Source organism: Cupressus sempervirens, chromosome 10, assembly GCF_028749045.1.
Source record: "Cupressus sempervirens isolate cs-2001-9-10 chromosome 10, ASM2874904v1, whole genome shotgun sequence".
Taxonomy (NCBI): Eukaryota; Viridiplantae; Streptophyta; class Pinopsida; order Cupressales; family Cupressaceae; genus Cupressus; species Cupressus sempervirens.
The window spans coordinates 762,246,454-762,265,216 of record NC_143127.1 but is presented as its reverse complement, the minus strand read 5'-3'; the positions used below and the strand labels follow the sequence as shown (position 1 = coordinate 762,265,216).

The 18,763-nt window shown below is 41.6% G+C and overlaps 2 protein-coding genes across 2 annotated transcripts in view; one reads left to right on the top strand and one right to left on the bottom strand.

Annotated features, from left to right (window-relative positions):
- Nucleotides 1-18,763, top strand: part of DPE1 (disproportionating enzyme) — a 219,586-nt gene that overhangs the window by 18,265 nt on the left and 182,558 nt on the right. The window lies entirely within an intron of this gene.
- On the bottom strand, nucleotides 6,407-9,611 carry LOC149536098 (uncharacterized). The gene is made up of 6 exons (XM_089805402.1): nucleotides 8,856-9,611; nucleotides 8,392-8,690; nucleotides 7,879-8,276; nucleotides 7,537-7,760; nucleotides 7,224-7,411; nucleotides 6,407-7,117 (listed from the first exon to the last, which is right to left on the bottom strand). Exons 1-6 carry the CDS (start codon nucleotides 9,593-9,595, stop codon nucleotides 6,501-6,503), a joined length of 2,466 nt encoding a protein of 821 aa, XP_089661528.1. The 5' UTR covers nucleotides 9,596-9,611; the 3' UTR covers nucleotides 6,407-6,500.

Sequence of the window (18,763 nt, the reverse complement as noted above, 5' to 3'; positions counted from 1 at the left end):
GAAGAGAGAGAAACTGCCTGCTGCTTCTTGCTGGTCCATGTGACTGCACTGGATCCCAAACTGAACACATATCCAGATGTTGACTTTTTATCATCAACAGAGCTTGCCCAATCTGAATCTGTGAACCCACTGAGTTTAGGATTAGAACTCCGAGAATACAGAAGTCCATAATCAGAAGTGCCTTTCACATAACGAAGCACACGCTTTGCTGCCATCCAATGATCAGCCTTAGGAGCTGTCATAAAGCGTGAAATATAGCTGACTGCGAAGCTGATATCAGGCCTAGTAGCAGATAGGTAGATGAGGCTGCCTACTAGTTGCCTATACGTAGTATCATCAACGGAAGGAGAATCAGACTTGGCTGATAACTTGAGACCTTTCTCCATAGGTGTAGATGCAGGTTTGCAATCCTGCATTCGGAATTTGTCTAACAAGGCTCTGACATATTTGGACTGAGAGATGAATATACCAGAAGACTGTTGCCAAACTTCAACACCTAAACAATAATGCATGAGCCCAAGGTCAGTCATATCAAAAGATTGGCATAAGTGTTGTTTGATTCCCTGAATCAAAGATGTCGAACTGCCAGTGATGATCAGATCATCCACATAGATAACCAGAAGGATGATGTGACTGTCAGTAGTCTTGATGTACAGATTTGAGTCTGAAGAACTCCTCTTGAAGCCTTGATCACTGAGGTACGTATCAATCTTGATGTACCATGCCCGAGGGGCCTGCTTCAAACCATAGAGAGCTTTTACCAATTTGAGAACCTGATGGTCTTTACCAGCAACCTTGAAACCAGGAGGCTGCGTCATGTAGACCTCTTCATGGAGATCACCATTCAGGAAAGCACTTTTTACGTCCATCTGATGGACCTTCCAGCCAAACTGTGCTGCCATGGCTAGGACTAATCTGATGGTGCTCATCTTTGCAGCAGGAGCAAAGGTCTCCTCATAATCAATGCCCTGACGCTGAGAAAAGCCCTTTGCCACTAAACGAGCTTTGTACTTATCCAAAGTACCATCTGATTTGTATTTGATTTTGTAAACCCATTTGCAGCTAATGGGTTTCTTCCCTGGGGGAAGATCAGAAAGGACCCAAGTGTTGTTCTTCAGCAGGCTCTGGTGTTCAGATTGCATGGCCTGTTCCCACTCTGGAATTCCTTTAGCCTCGGAATATGTTTGAGGTTCAAACACACTGTGAATGTTGGCCATAAGAGCCAAGTTAACAGAATCTATAGTTTTGCTCTTTTTTCGAGTAGTTCTCCCATCAATGAGCTCATCATCATGAAGATCAGCAAGTGTCTTAGCCCACCACTTAGGCCGGAGAGGAGAATGACCAACAGTAGTACTAGGAGATGCTTGATCAGCAGGATCCTGATTAGAAGAATCTGGATCAAACTCAGGTGAAGCATCTTCAAAACGAGGTGATCCTGCAGGAGAAGCCGGAGGTGGCTGTACAGGTATCACTGGCAGGACTGGAGCTGTAGGAGCTATTGGAGCCCTCCCATCAGGTGGACCTAATGGAAGCCGAACTCCCAAATCATGAACCTGCATAGGCTGGTCTGCTGGATCAGGAACAGGAGAAACAGGCATGAATGGTCCTCGCTGCTCATCAAAGACTACATCGCGGCTGTATATGAGACGAGATGTCTCAACATCAATAAGGTGGTAGGCTTTGTGAAGACTGCTATATCCAGCAAGCATCAGTTTCTGACTCTTGGCATCCAACTTGGTGCGTGAAGCATCAGGGATCCAAACAAAAGCAAGAGAGCCAAAAACCTTCAGGTGACTGATTCTGGGCTTGCGACCTGACCAGGCCTCTTCCGGAGTTTTACCTTTGACCGCCACTGTGGGTGACCGGTTCAACAGATAAACTGCAGTGTTAACTGCTTCTGCCCAAAAACGCTTCGGAACATGTCTGTGTTCGAGCATGGAACGAGCCATCTCGGTGATTGTCCTGTTCCGACGTTCAACTACACTGTTCTGTTGTGGCGTGTGGGGTGTGGTGAACTGGCGTTGGATGCCATGTGTATCCAAGAAGCTGGAGAAAACATTAGAACAAAATTCCCCCCCAATTGTCTGATCTAAGAGTAATAATAGATTTCCCAGACTCTTTTTCAACTAAGGGTTTAAACTTCTGAAATACAATAAATGCATCGGATTTCTTTTTAAGGAAATACACCCACATTTTTCTACTGAAATCATCTACAAACAACAGAAAATACTTGTACCCAAGAACAGAAGGAGTGGCCATAGGGCTGCAGATATCAGCATGAACAAGCTGAAGTACTTGAGAAGCTCGCCAAGAATCGCCACTGGGGAAAGGTGTGCGATGTTGCTTCCCAGCCTGACATGCATCACAAACTCCAAGGTGTTGGGTTTGAATCTCTGGCAAACCAAGAACAAGCTCATCCCGAGCAAGTTGTGAGAGATAATGCACATTTAAGTGCCCATATCGCTGATGCCAAAGTGTGCTGATGGAAGATCGCCGAGCAGCCATAGCTAAGTCCTGAGAATCACCAGAATCAGTAAGTCTGAAAAGACAATGATCCTCAAGACCAACTGCAACAGTAGACTTAGTCGCCCGATCAGTGATGGTGCACTGATGTGAACTGAAGGTGACTGCCAAGTGTGGAGAATGTCGCAGCAACTGACTGACCGAGAGTAGATTTAGTTCCATCCCTGGAACGTAGTACACATCAAGGAATATGAGCTTCCTCCCAACAAACTGAATTTGAATGTTGCCTTTACCAACAATCGTGTACTCTTCTCCACCACCAAAGATAACAGAATTTGAATAAGGCTGGTAGTCAGTAAACCAGTCTCTGCGGTGAGTGAAATGTCGAGAGGCACTTGAATCAATGTACCAGGCAGATGACTGTACATGATCTGCGAGTCTTTTAGCCATGAAGGCGTAAAAGGCAGATTCCACCTGCTCAGTGTGCTCTGCACTGTTCGCTTTGGGTTGCGAACCTGATTGCTTAGACTGGGCAGCTAAGCGTTTCCGACATGCAACCTTCATGTGACCATACTTGTGGCAATAGTTGCATTGAATGTTCTTCTTTTTTGGTACCATCGGATGCTGGAGCAGAAGACTTCTGCTGAGATGGTTGCTGAAACTTGCCCTTATCCTTCTGAAAGGATTTCGCAGCAAAGGCTTGCTCAGTGGAGGTGGAACTGGAGCTGATACCGAACTGTTGTTTCCACCAATCTTGCTGAAGTAGCAGGGTGCAGAGATCAGTGAACTTTAGATCAACACCAGTAGATGTGATGTTGAGAGTCTCGATAAAATGCTCATAGGAATTTGGTAAACTCCGAAGAGTGATTACCACAATATCCTCTTTCTCCATCTTGCGACCGATGGCAAGTAACTGATCACGGATTTCCTGAATCCGATTCAGGTGTGCTTGGAGCGAGGTGCGCTCATCCATGACAATAGAAAACAAAGTGTTTTTCAAAAAGAAGGCTCTGCTCTTGTCGGAAGTCTCATGAAGACCTTTTAGATGTGTCCAGATTTCGGCCGCTGTCTTGCCGGATGGAATCTGAGAAAGTTGGTCATCAGCTACGGAGAGTTTGAGAAGCATTACTGCCTCTCGATTGTTCAGATCCCATGTATCTTGATCAAGACCCGGAGAAGTCGGACGCTGCTTAACACCCATAACAAGTTGATCGGTGTTTCGATATTCGAAGATTGCGATGATGCGCTGCTTCCAGGTTCCATAATTGCGACCATTGAATTTGGAATTATGCTCGAGCAGAATATTTGTCAGAGATACCATGGCACGTTTTTCAATGAAAAATTGTGAAAATTTGTGAAGGCACGTTCTTCGAGGCAAAAATACGGAAGACCCAGAAGAATCAGAGAATGACCCAAAAGAGAGCTCGAAAAACCCAGAAGGAATCTTTTGTCGTTTTTTGAATCCGCTGGCTCGAAAATTGAGGCACAAAAATCGAGGCACCCAGAAAAAACGGACGACAACCCAATTGAGCTCTCGAAAAACCCACCAAGAATCTACAAACAAAAATTTTTTTCGACCCCAAAAATTAGGGTTTCGGAAAAAAACGGCCCTAGCTGAAAAAAGCTTGAAAAAACTTCAGATTTCTTGATGAAAAAGGGTCGAATCTGCTTCCCAGAGCACAATGACAGACTGAGACGGCTAAGAGCATGAAGATTTGATACAGAAACATGCAGATTTTCACCCCAAAAACGCGAGTCTTCAAAAAATGGCCACAATTTCCACGCGATTTGCAGACCCGTAATTCGGGAATTTCTCCAAGCAGAAAAACCCTAGGTGGATTTTGGAGAAATTAGCTGAAATAATTTTGGAAAAATTTAAACAAATAATTTCAAGAAGAAATTATAAATTTTTCCGAAAAAATTTAAGTATTTAGCTCTGATACCATATTACAAGGTAATTGGTAAATACTTGCTTGTTAATAACAGAGACCGAAAGCTCAATTTATACAAAAGGAAGAGACGATGTTTCCTTAGGAAACAATCGTAAAGAATAGAAACATTCTATTCCAGAGAAAGCAAAAAACGAAAGCAAACTAAAGCTAAAGATATTTACAAGATAACCATTATCATGAGAATTTCTGGAGTTTGATTGTGTCATAATTTTTAAGCATCCAAAAATTCTCATGATATTACTAATGGATTGTGGAAATCAAATGACATTAATAAGATAACCATTAACTAATAATAGACGTCTTATCTATTATTGTAATAAAAATCCCCCATGTTTTTAATTGCCGTCCCCTAAATTTTGGCTTTGACCCATCCCCAAATCGGAAACACGTCCCTGTCCCCTAACACGTCCTCGTCTTGGAAACTCCGTGGAGCATAGTTTCTTTTATTTCTGTCCGACGCTCCCCCATTTTACCCAATTAAGATCCGTTGACATAAATATCTCTTAAGAGTGGGGATGGGACATGCCCCTTGCTGCATTATCCCGTTCCCAAGGGAGGCGACTAATCCATCTGATCGCTGCTTAACACATGGCTCTTCTACTTGGTTGTTAATGCTTGTTTAAGATAATCATTCTTTAGAGATTACCCATTCTACCTCTCTTGAGAGCAATAGATAATGTTTGATTAATATCTCTTCACAGATTGTAAGCATTCTTCTGTCCAAGGCATACAATTTTTTTCCATGATAATTGTATTTCTTCATTCTTAAATCGTGTTCTTAACAGAATGCACAAATAATTATTATCTCCTTTATCCATTGTTGCATCCAATTATTTCTTACTTATATATGCTGGTTCAATACTTTTACCACATTTCTAACTTATTAATATGAATTGCTATGCCATAGTAAAAAAATCAATGACATTCCTCTTTAGCATTGTTCAAATCTTCTATGCTTGCTCCAATATCTCATAGCAACATGGTGCAATATTGCTGTCAATAGGCCCAATGATAAATAATCCACATAAATTAATAAACAGTGATAAGCATCCTCTTATGCAATGTCATAAGGCTTGGAGCAAAATCACTAGTATGCTGGTATATACAATACAATTCTTGTCTTAAACACAATATCTTCACGATATTGAAATAAGCCCAATATGGGGAAAACCTCCGCCCCATTTCACAATAATATGCAATATAGGATGAGTTATTAACATTGTGTCACGAGGAATACAATAGCAGTATGAGTAGCAATAATCTCCAAGCAATACAAACTATTCAACAAATATTTGAGACAATATTCATGGACAATGTTCTGTAGAATTGCTTTTACACCTCCACCCAGACTCTTCATATTCAGTTAATCAAATGTTCACTCCAATGCCCAATAAGATTGATGTCATCAATCTTATCAAACATTGGAAATCTTTAATATGCTGCTTAGTGTTATAACCTCCACTGCTTGAGAAACATTATAATTATTTGGAATAACGTTGAATATTGCTTGATATTTATGATCAGTAGCATGATTATCGTTGGTGGCTCCAAGACATAATCTCTTTAATACCATAGCTGTTGAGTGCTTTACATATGACCTCGCTGTAGTCAATTGCATTGGTATGTGCCAATCTCATAAGTTTGATATCACAGTGGAATTATTATTAAGCTTATCCATAGATGTAAAAATCGCCTGAGGAGATTAATCGCCTAGGCCTGAAAAAGTTTAATCGGGAAAAATCGGGAAAAATCGGCAAAAAATCGGGGAAAAAATCGGGAACTAAAAAACCACTAAATTTTAATAAAAAAATGCGATTTTTTTTACAGAATTCAATGTTTTTTTGCATCTAATGACTTAATTACTAACAATACATAAGAAACAATCATGTTTAGATATATATCAATGCAAAAAGAGTTATTAATTGGTAAATTACTAACAAGTAAGTAGTGACAAGTTGTAAATTACTAACAACTAACAAGTTCACAAGACATGAGAAGTATTCTCATAAATAAAGTGTCAAATGTAAAGAGTTCAAATAAGCACATCAACATGACTACAAATAAGTACAAATGTCAAATACAGGACTACATCTTCCTCTTCCCAGTCACTTTACTAGCGAGTGCGGGAGAGGGTAAAGCTCTAGAACTAGAACCCCGCAGGGTTTGTGCCCGTGTCTGTGTCTGTGCCAATGCAGGAGATGGTGTAGCTATAGAACTAGATGTCGGTATCTCCACATTCGCTGCGCGCAAGATGTCAAGGTCCTCTGCAGTAAGCTCAATGTCATCATCCTCATCATCGCCCTCCTCGATGTCATCCAAATCGATGTCATATCCAGTTCCACCCCCTTCCTCCTTCGCAGCCTCCTCTGCGGCCTCCCTCTCCAAATTGGAGATGTCCTCCTGTGTAAATAAGGGAGCCTGCTCTTGTGCCGTCCAATCATAATAAGGATCTATCTCATCCAAATCGATTGGCCCAGGCGGATCTTGTTGCGCCTTTTTCATGCGCAATTTAAGATTATATTGCACATAGACCATGTCATTCATCCTCTTTTGGGACAACCTGTTTCTCTTTTTTGTGTGGATGGCCTCAAACAAACTCCAGTTGCGCTCACAATGTGATGCGCTACAAGGCTGTGATAGGATTCTGAGAGCAAATTTTGCAAGATTTGGAGTGCTTGCACCCCAAGTGGTCCACCAAGCCACTGCATCACAAAAATTGTACAAGTTAGAAAATACTAATAGACAACAAAAAATGAAACATAAATATTAATTTAGCATTTGAGATTCAGAAGTTTGCAAATGTATTACCTGGGGTTTGTGTAAGCCTTGCTCTCTTGCAGAGAGAAGTGGAGAACACCTTGCCTCCTGCTGAAGTGAAGATCTCCTGCTCAGCGATGATTTTATCTCTTGTTTCCTCGCTGGTTACCATCTTTTCGACGCACTCACTTAGGCCTCTGATGACCTCTCCATCAGGATCTGCATATGTACCATCAGCCCTAAAACCAAAAACCAAAAACAAATAAGTCTTCCAATTTTAGTACACACCCAACACCCTACGAAAGCAAAATGAACTCAAGTCTTTGTTAACTTAAATTTGAGTAAGAATGAGCTTACAGTATACCTAAAACGTGGGTTGAGGAAATATCCTGCTGCATGAATGGGTTGGTGAAGCTGATTATTCCACCACCTATCAATGATCTGCCAAATGGGTTCATATTTGATGCTTTCCCCCTTGTAGTAATTTTTGACAGATTCTTTGGCCTTGTCCATGGCCTCATATAGTTCACCCATTGGCGTTTGGTCTCCATCAACCAAACGCAAAACTCCGACTAAAGGCTCAGACACCTGCAATATAAATTTGAAATTAGTTGACAAGTTACAAAATTATTATTTACTTGAGTTACAAACTTAGTATGTTATAAAGTTGTAAAGTGCAAACTAAAACTTAAAGTTTTGTAGTTACCTTTACTATTTCATCAGCCTTATCTTCAAAATATTTATCAAACACAATCCGCACAACATTCTCTCCTTCACTCTTCTTTGAAAATGTGGAAGCAAGCCATTTTTTGGAAACAAACATTTGCTTCAAAGAAGCCAAATTATCGAGAATGCTTTGCAATGTCAAAAAAATCGTTGCAAACCTTGTGACGGCAGGCCTGACAATTTCTTTGCCATTAGTGTGCTCTCTCATCAGGCTAAGGACCCATGGGTGATTGTATATGTATTTTGTCACCCGCCTTGCATCCTCCACAATTGGAGTGGCCCACTCAAGTTTGCCCATGTCCTCCAAAAGAAGGTCAAGGACATGTGCTGCACACGGGGTCCAAGAGAGAGTGGGGTGCCTCTGCTGTAGGAGTTTTCCTGCCAATTGTAAAAGCAAATACTAATTAGTTTCCAACTTTTCAAATATATCAAACTATTAAAAATTCTTGTTGTGAAATTCACAATGCACATGCAACATAAAATTACGGTTTACCTGCTGATACATATGCAGCAGCATTGTCTGTGATGATTTGCACCACATTTTCAATGCCAATCTCTAAGACCATATTCTCCAACATCAATGCTAATGTCTGAGCATTTTTTACCTTGTTGGAGGCATCGATTGATTTCAGGAACACCACATTATCATTACAGCAGGCCAAAAAATTAATTATGGTCCTGCTCTTCCCATCCGTCCACCCGTCAGAAAGAATGGTGCAACCAAATTTTGTCCATTCTTGTTTCTGTTCCTCAACAAATGCTTTGGCCCTCTCAACAGCATTTCCAATAAGCCTACAAAAACAAAATTTAGTTATGTCTTAGATTCTTAGTAATTTAAAATTGATTTAGACTTTAGTAATCAACATTCTAATTTCTAGATAAATTAATTAAAATTTAGAACTAAGTAAAAAGTTAAAAATTAAAAGGAAATCGAGTGTAATAAAATTATTCGCTTACCTGCCACCCAACACAAAACGAGAAGGGGACTTGTACCCCTTTCCTGCAACTGTCAACCCTGTGGCCAAAGCCTCCCAATAGGGACTGTCAACAACACTAATAGGAAGGTTGTTGAAAACCCAGAAATCTGCTAGTGCATTGTCCAACTGGTCATGGACCTCCTTATTCCATCTAGTGGCCTCTAATGAAGGTTGTGCACCAAGTGTGTGCCTCGTCACAAAATAGCTCCCTATCCCAGAAGCACCTGCTGATCCTGATGGTGCGGAAGTGCTAGGAGGTGTAGGAGTGGGAGTGGGAGTGGAACTCGTGAAAGAAAAAACACCCTGTTTGCGGACACGCGGCCCACGATAAGAGCCAGCCATGCTCTCAATGGCTGCCTCCTCCTCCAGAACATCAACGAAACTGCCCTGGGTCTCTGCTATGGCTGCCCTGACATGCAATTTATTCCGCTCTCTTTGCAATTTTTTTTGCTCTCCAGCTGCGAGCAAGGCATTTGCAAACCTTTTTATTTCTTCTGTTGTATTCTCACAAGGATTTGTATCATGTTTTGAGATCCCTGCGATGTGATATTTGAACCGGTAAATGCCCCCGGATATTACTTTTTCACATCGAATGCAAATCACTTTGGTTGGTTCATCAGGTGCTTCATAGGCATATTTCCATGCTTGATCTCTCGCATTCTTTGGCCTGGTGCCAATGTAGCCTGAGGGGCATGGAGTCAATGGCCATTTGTCTGCCATTTAAAACTGCTGCGGGCTGCCTACACATACAAATTTTTAAAAAAAACTATAAATAAATTATAACAAGATCAAAATTAACAGTTAAACAAAGAATTCAAGCAACATTCCAATAACAGCACCAATAAATTGAAATCCAAATAACATTCAAACAAACTAGCTGCTAGGGTTTCAAATTTTTTTAGAAAGGGCAAATTTTTAGCATAAATTCGATCTAGAATGGAAAAAAATGCAAATGAATGCATTTAATCTTGCTTACATTCATCAAATGCATTCCTAACTAATTAGGAATGTATTTTTATCCATTTACATGCAAGAAAAAAAAATACAATCTCTTGCAAAAACAAAAAACAAAGATTCAAATCACTTACCTAGTAACGAAGAAATCGAATCAAAAGGCCTCCAAATGCACTTGATTCTGCCTATTTCTTGCCAAGAACTCCTTCTCTATCCTCTCCTCTCCAAAACACCCTAAGCAATGTAAAAACATAATGAAAAAAACGTGTTTTTTCGTCACTTTATGTGACTGCCGGGCGCGAGCGATTTTTTGCAAAAAAATCGCGATTTTTAGGCGATTTTTTAGGCGATTAATCTGCGATTTTTTGGAAAAAATCTGCAAAAAAAAATCGCGATTTTTGGGGCGACTAAATCGCTGGCCCCAAAAAATCGCGATTTTATCTCGTATCGCCGATTAATCGGCGATACTCACATCTATGAGCTTATCCATACATATTGATGATTTTTCCTCAAAAGCACCATACTTGAAGTGTCTACCCTTTTGCAATCTTGTCTCTTCAGAGATTTCACTAGATTGAATTTCCAGATCGACGTGTTGTTAGAAGGATGGAGATATCACAATTAGAGTTTCAAATGGGGGCTTATGACAAATAATTAGAGACTACCGTTGAGAGTTGTAACCTTCACTATACAGGTTAAGTAAATGATATTGCATTATTCCATAGAGGAAGCAACTCTTGTGCAAGTATGAATTGAATTCGACTATAGTATGCTGGGATGCTATGTCAACTTATGACTACCATGAGTTTACTAATGAATGCCATTGGCTGATATGTAGATTCTTAATTGATATGCAGATTCATAACTGATATGCAGAATTATAACTGGTATGCAGATTTATAACTGATATGCTTGACCTTACTAGTGGTTCTCTTTATAGTTTATTCTCAAATTGGAGACAAGGATAATTAATGCTGATGGAGATTCCTAAATGGAAATGCTTGACTATGATTTAGATTCTCCTATTTGAGACTTAAGATATGAGTACTATTACAGATTCATAAACTGATTTGCAAGTCTATGATTTTGATGCATTCCATTTTTGTATGGATTTCTAGTGCTATTGGAGACTCAGAACTGAAATGTTGACAAAGAATCCATTATTTCTTATTCTAATAAATGAAACATGGAATAATGCTGCTACTAATTTCCTGAATTGATATGCATGACATTGAATCTGATTCTCTTCATTCTTATTTTTGAATCACGAAATGCTATGCAGAATTATAAATAGATGTAAACCATTTGCATCGATTCAATGGAAAATACCATTTAGTTGTAATATGGGAAGAGATTCCTAAATGGAAATGCTTGACTATGATTTAGATTCTCCTATTTGAGACTTAAGATATGAGTACTATTACAGATTCATAAACTGATTTGCAAGTCTATGATTTTGATGCATTCCATTTTTGTATGGATTTCTAGTGCTATTGGAGACTCAGAACTGAAATGTTGACAAAGAATCCATTATTTCTTATTCTAATATATGAAACATGGAATAATGCTGCTACTAATTTCCTGAATTGATATGCATGACATTGAATCTGATTCTCTTCATTCTTATTTTTGAATCACGAAATGCTATGCAGAATTATAAATAGATGTAAACCATTTGCATCGATTCAATGGAAAATACCATTTAGTTGTAATATGGGAAGAGATCAGGTTGTATTTATAACAACAATGAAGACTTGATGTAGTTGATTAGGGATTGAATCCCTTATCCAATTCTCACATGATAAAATGCAGTGCTATTGTAGCCTTTACCAATCCCAAGGCCCGTGACAGGTATTATCAAGTGGTGAAACTTGGGAGCTGCCCGTGCAACACCGGCTATACTATGCGGAATTCGCAAGTGGTTACCTTACAAACAGTATCCAAGACTACGCATATCCCACGAAAATGTTTGCAGAAGTTAAGTGATACCATTCTCCCAAGAATGCATAGACTTAAATAATGCCCAACATAACGATATGTGTTAAGAGTATGGTACCATGAAAAATACATAGGATGGAATGCAATGCAAAAGAACACGGACCAAGAATGTATGGTGGGGCGATATCCCCTTCTTTATCACAAGTTACCAAAATACAAGTATAAAGAAGATTTGATGTTGTAATGAAAAATATGCACTGCCCCAGTATGAAAGAGCTAATCCGTTTTAACCTTACACTTATTACAAAGATGCGAGCGCCTAGGCTCATATAAACTAGACAGGATTTAAGATGCCTGCTTCAGAATGTGCCACAATGAACTTTCACGCCGATCTTCAGTTACATTGTCAACTTGTGCTTGTTGCCTCCAAGCACGGTTCGCTACTAAAGCATGATCATCAAGATGATACCTCTAAATGTATCCAAGTTGAGCTCCCAACCCTAGTGTGCCAAGGAGCAACAACACTGCAACCAAGTTTGCTATGGAAAGAGCTCGCCTCCTCCAACGTCGAACTTCTACATTGCACTTTGGTGCTATCCAAACTCGCACTGCTTGAACTCCAAACTTATCCTCTTGATCTCATCTCCCAACTTGATCTCCACTTGATGCCAAGGAAATGAGCTAAGGCTTCCTCTTATAGGAAGTGCCTCGGGTAATGTCGGGTCCTAGTCGTTGTGTAAAATAGGTCCGGACCCATTCTACACCTCTTAATTAATGCAACAGCTAGTCACATTAAATGTGCGCTCCAAAGGCTACCTTGGTCGGCTCATCACAATGTCCCATGCATAAAGCTACACGACACAGAGAGTCGGCTGCCCAGTGCAACATCCAAAGAAGACTTAAGACCGCTAACCCTGGGTCCTATTTTATTCAGCTGAAATATCAACAAGGTAGTGTTGGCCCAATTCAACACTTCACCAAATAAAAGAGACCAGGTTGCCTAATCTTGACAAAACACCATGTTGGCCCAATTTGAAACCACCTAGCCTGTGTTGGCCTCAAAACACATTCTCAAGCTGCCAAGTCAAATCACCCAACCGATCCATTCTGTGAAACATCCTACCTGATCTCCAAAAACACATTGCCAAATTGATGCCAAAGCCTGGTCATGTTACATCCTTCCCCACCAAACTCGCGGTGATGTCCTCGATGCTGACACATTTGACGCCAATGCGCTAAGAGGTTGATCTCTCCTAGATCACTCAAGTTGGCTCGAGTTCCTCTTGCCAAGAAACCTAAGTGAATCTCCAAAAACGTGTTGAAATTGATGTCATCGGTAAATATTGTCTAGTTGACGGGTTGATGTCGTCGGTAGAAACTATGTCTGCCGACTTGATTGTCGTCGGTGTTTTTGTATTTTGTAGCCGACGTCGTCGGTAAAGATTTTGTAGCCGACGGGTAAATAGTTTGTAGCGGACACAATGTTTGTGGTCGACAGACTCCTTCGAGAAGGTTCGGCAAATAGTATTTATACCCCATCTGGGATCATTGTAAATCATCTTATCAAGCATAATGTAATGTTCTGGCATATGCGAATAATCTAAGGAGTTTTGTTGTTTGTGTTCATTATCTGTGTGCATTTCTTAATTAATCTATGTGGTAAACATTTGGTGCCGTTGCCCTATGAACTTGGAAGGTGGGAGAAATGAAGATTAATGTCAAATCAGCTTAACAAGGATCGAAATAAGGTCAAGGGAAAAGATGGAATCTGTACTGCGCAAGGAAATTTAATTCTGGCACAGCAAGCCGAACGCTGAAGGAGATTCCAAAAGATTGCCGACAGAAATTGGAGCACGGAAGACTTGTTGGAGGAAACTTGGCAGCGGGTGGAATTGGTGGAAGAAGCACGGGAGGAATTTTTGAATTTGTGTTCACCGAGGGAAGAGAATCCAGATGGAAGAGCATCGACGGAGCAAGAGCGTGGAGTGAACTCTTCGTCTGGGATATACTTCCGTAGGGGACAACTTCAGAACACCCTTCTTCACCAAGGTTTGTAGCTGTTGAGTCTGACGGTGGGGGAAAACAATCTGCCGGTGTGGGAGAATAGTCCGCTGGTGTGGGAGTGCAGTCCGCCGGTGTGGGAGACCAGTCCGCCGGTGTGGGAGTGTAGACCGCTAGTGTGGGAGTGCAATCGCCAGTGTGGGAGACCAGTCCGCTGGTGTGGGAGTGCAGTTCGCCGGTGTGGGAGTGCAGACCACTGGTGTGGGAGTGAAGAGCGCTAGTGTTGCAGGATCGAGCAACGCCTGTTTATAGAAACCAATCGTGATGGTGGGACCAAAAGAAAAATTGTCGAAGTTCGATGGCGATGGTACGACCGATCCCGTTCGACACTGCAAAACATGTGAAACAATCTGGAGGGCAAATGGGATAACTGATGAAGACGACTGGATGAGACAATTTCCGGCAACCGTACAAGGCGTGGCAATTGACTGGTTTACTAGTACGGATCTGCAGAAGATGGACAGTTGGAATAACATTAAAAAGGAGTTTTTCGTAGAATTTCAGCTGTTGCGCGATGATAATGAAATTGTTGGCGAGATCTTCAATACTAAGCAGGGGAAGAATGAAACTGTCCGCGTCTACGCCAGGAGATTAAAAGACTTGATAAACAAAATGGAAAATAAGTCGGTGGATGGACTTAGAAAAAGATGGTTTGTGGAAGGTCTACGCCCAAAGTTGCGAAAGAAAATGAAAATCGTGCCGCCGTCGTCATACACAGAAGCTTATAACAGAGCATTGAACTTGGAAAGCGAGCATAAGATGAAGAAGAAGAAGAAGACTAGCTCCTCTGATTCTGATGATGACGAGCCTTCCGGAGAAGATAGCAACGACGATGAAGGCAGTAGCAAGAAGGTCTGCGCCTTACAGAAGGACATGATCCGCATGATGAAGGAGTTTAAAAATACGCAAGAGACAAAGAGCAGTGAGCTGTGGTGCACAGAGTGTAAAACCGATGGTCATACTAAAGGATCATGTCCAAAGAACCAATTCTGTGACATTTGTCAGATCACGGGCCATTCAACAAAGGAATGCCCCTTTAACATGAAAACCAGAGGATCTCTACAGGTGCTTCTTACACAAGCAACTTCCACGTTAGGAGGGAACGAAAATGCAAACATTGATGGTGCCACTTCGGGTGGGTATAGGAATAATAACAGAGGGCAAAATAACAACAATGCGAACAATAACAATGATAATAGCAACCGAAGTCGAATCCAGTATGATGCAAACGGACGGCCGATTGTTCAATGCTGAACATGTAATTTGTGGGGTCATTTTGCGTGGGATTGTACAACGGCAAACACATTGAAATTATTATGCAGATGGTGTGGACCCGACGACCATGAAGATGCGAAGTGCCCAAAGTCTGGAGTAAATTTGATCATTGTCAGCACGGATGAAGAGGAGGTTTTGGCAATTACACGGAGGCAAGTGAAGGTGTACTCGAACCCGGCGGAAGAAAAGAGAAAACTCGGGGAAGCGCAAGCGGAAATTGAGAAGGCATCGTCTGCAGAGACATCTCAGTTAAAAGACATCACCGACAGCTTGGCAAGGAACTACGTGGAACAAAACATCGTACGACAGATCTTACAAACGGAGGTACTCGTCAAGATAAGTGACCACCTTCTCACAATGCCCCAGTTACAGATGACCATTCTAAATCATACACCGTTTTCGAAAGCAACGAAGGACACAGGAAGGGACAGTAGGGAAGTGACAACAACAAACCCAATGTTACTAGCACTCACAACTAGAAGGCATCCGGCAATTGTCGAGATGGAGATTTTGGGACATGTTCTGACAGACACAATTGTCGACGGAGGGTCCAGCATGAATGTGATACCAGAGGATACTTGGAAGAAGTTGGGAAAGCCGACGTTGTGGCCACCTACATTCCAGTTGCTCACAACAAACGAGCACGGGATCAAACCGTTGGAAACCTTAAGGGCGCAATCGGTAACTATTGGAACACAATCGTTTTTATTGGACTTCGTGGTCATTCCATTGAAAAGAAAAGGATACGATGCTATTCTGGGACAGACTTGGTTGGTGCAAGCAAAAGTAAAAATGATTGGAAACGAAATACCCTATCAATGGAGTGCGGAGGCAAAAGATTCATAATTGACCTGCACACACAAATGGTAGGTGAGGAGGTAGCATTGTTAGATTCAGAGGGTGAAGGCGAAAGTGACGACGAAGGAAAGAGGAGAATGAAACTGGATGAAGGAGTATTGACACTAGGAGGATCGAATGACGATGACCTAGACTCGGTGAATGGCCTTTACCACTGGCAAATAGAAGACTACGAACTCTTTCCGAGTTGTAATATGCTAAGGGTCGACGAAGGTGAGAAAAAGAGGAAAATGAGTGTCCGAAGGAATACAGAGAAGCAAATGACGCAAAGGAGGTTACGGCTGAAGAAGGGAAGGACATACAATACAAACCCAGAAAAAAGAAAAATTCCACCGTCCGATACATGGTGAATAGACCGCACAAGAAGAAAAGAATGCATCGCACCATAAAATTACTTGAAGGGTGCCGACAGCAAGGAAATAAGCTAGATGCACGACGACCGCAGGCAAAGTGGGCGACGGAGGTGACACAGAACAGACATAAGGCGTGGCATGACAAACTCAACAGGTTTCAGCCGGGGCAGTTGGTACTCAAGTACGACGGTCGGAATTAAATCAAACAGGAAAGGTTTAAGGCAAGATGGGTTGGACCATATCAGATCCGGGAGGTTGGCGACAATCGAGTGATAAAGTTGGGGACGTTGGACGGGCAAGATGTACCTCACGCAGTCAATGGCTCCTAGTCGCCGTCACCGTTGTAGAATGATCAGATGATACCCTCGTCGTTGTCGTTGCAGAACGACAACGCCTCGAGGCAAAATTAAGGTGCTGCAATTTTTTAATTGTAAAAAAAATAAAAATAAAAAAAAAAAGAAAAAAAAGAAGGAAAAAAAAAGAAAAAAAAAGAAAAAGAAAAAGAAAAAAAAAGAAAAATTGTAAGAAAAAAACGAAAAAAAAGAAAAAAAAGTGGCTGTGTGTGTCGCAAGCACCTGTTCGTGGAAGGTTGCTCCCCGGGCAACTGACCATGGGCACTTGCTCCGCGGGACCTGTCTGCGGCCACTTCTCCGCGGGCACCTGTCTGCGGAAGGCAACCCGCGAAGTCCTTGTTCCTGCAGAGTTTGTTCATTTGCCGCAATCTTCTCCGTGTATTGACTCCTTTCCATAGACTTACACTGGCGCTACGCTCTGTTGTGGTCATCCTTAGTGGTTGCAAGTTCAAAACGGAATCTTCAGAAAGTTTGAGAGACTGCGAAACCAGGCAGATAAACCCTTCTCATTGCTCTGATCTGAGAAGGCTTGGCGGCCTGAGAGCGAAGCTTGGAGATCTAATTGACTTTCATAGCGGGTGGAGCGACTGCAGCTGCGACAGCCATCCTCTTCTGAACAACTCAAGGCAAACAATCCCATCGAATCACATTTTCGTGCTGGTTAGGCTCTGCGCGGGTTGGGAACATGTTCGGCGAATTTGAGGTTCTTGATGAAGAGGTGGCTGTTGTTTGGTAATTTTTCTGTGGATTGAAGGAAAACTAGAGATAAAGGTTCTGTCCACTGATGGCTAGTTGTGGCTTTGAGGGTTTTGCGACATAAATAGAATAAGAGTCGTTAATGTCAATGAACAGGAAAAAGCCTGTGACCAGAAAGTTTAGCAAGTCACGAGTCATGTGAGAGTTGGGTGAGATTTTTTAGGGTTGGCACAAAAAATTAAATTTAGTTGGTTTGCACCGTTTCTTTTCAATAGCTTCGGGGTTTGAAATACTCTAGAGCAGAGGAGCATGCTTTCCTTAAAATAAAATTAAAAAAAAAAAAAAAAACGACAATAGATTCAAATTGTTTGGAATAAGTAGCAGATGATGTCAAAGGGAAGAGGAAGCATCAGTGGTTGCCAGAAAGAGTGTGGGATTAGAAGAAATCACAAAAATAGTGTGTTCCATGCAATTTTGTGAGGGTTTCAGAGTACTAATTTGGTCTAGGGAGCACACCTAGGGCGCTACCCCAAGACCCCACGGGGCGCTGCCCTTGGACCCCCAGTCGTTGAGGATATCAGTCGTGAAGTGTGACAAGTTGAGAAGACTTGAAGCTGCTGTAGGCATGGAGTGTCTGTGTACCAGAGGCACTGGGAGTAGGTGTTTGCCGAGAGGCTGTCTTGGTGGATGCATAGAGAGCTCAGGAGGAGCTGATCATCCAGTTGGAGGCAGTGCAGTGTCACTTGGCTCAAGGTATCGAGGAGTTGAAAACATAAAAAGCAGCACATGTGGCTATCAAGGTCAGCTTCATTAAGGAGGCAGTATTGTGTTAGCAGAGGCTACAGGCACGGGACGAAGGTGAAAGTGATGTGTCAGAAGCAGATTTATCTTGTTGTAATCAGTCTGTTAATATATTTTGTCTTTGATTTTTTGTAATTGTCGTCCGGAGACAACTTTTTCTTTTGGGGGGGATGATGTTGTCGGCAAATATTGTCTAGCCGACGGGTTGATGTCATTGGTAGAAACTATGTCAGTCGACTTGATTGTCGTCGGTGTTTTTGTATTCTGTAGCCGACGTCGTCGGTAAAGATTTTGTAGCTAATGGGTAAATAGTTTGTAGTAGACATAATATTTGTGGCCGATGGACTCCTTCGGGAAGGTTCAACAGATAGTATTTATACCCCGTTTGGGATCATTGTAAATCATCTTATCAAGCATAATGTAATGTTTTGGCATATGCGAATAATCTAAGGAGTTTTGTTGTTCGTGTTCATTAGCTGTGTGCATTTCTTAATTAATCTATGCGGTAAACAATTGATGCATCCAATCCGATGTCCACAATCTATGCAATGTATCAAGGCTACCTGTGCAGCTCATGAAAATGCCTTGGAAGAACCATC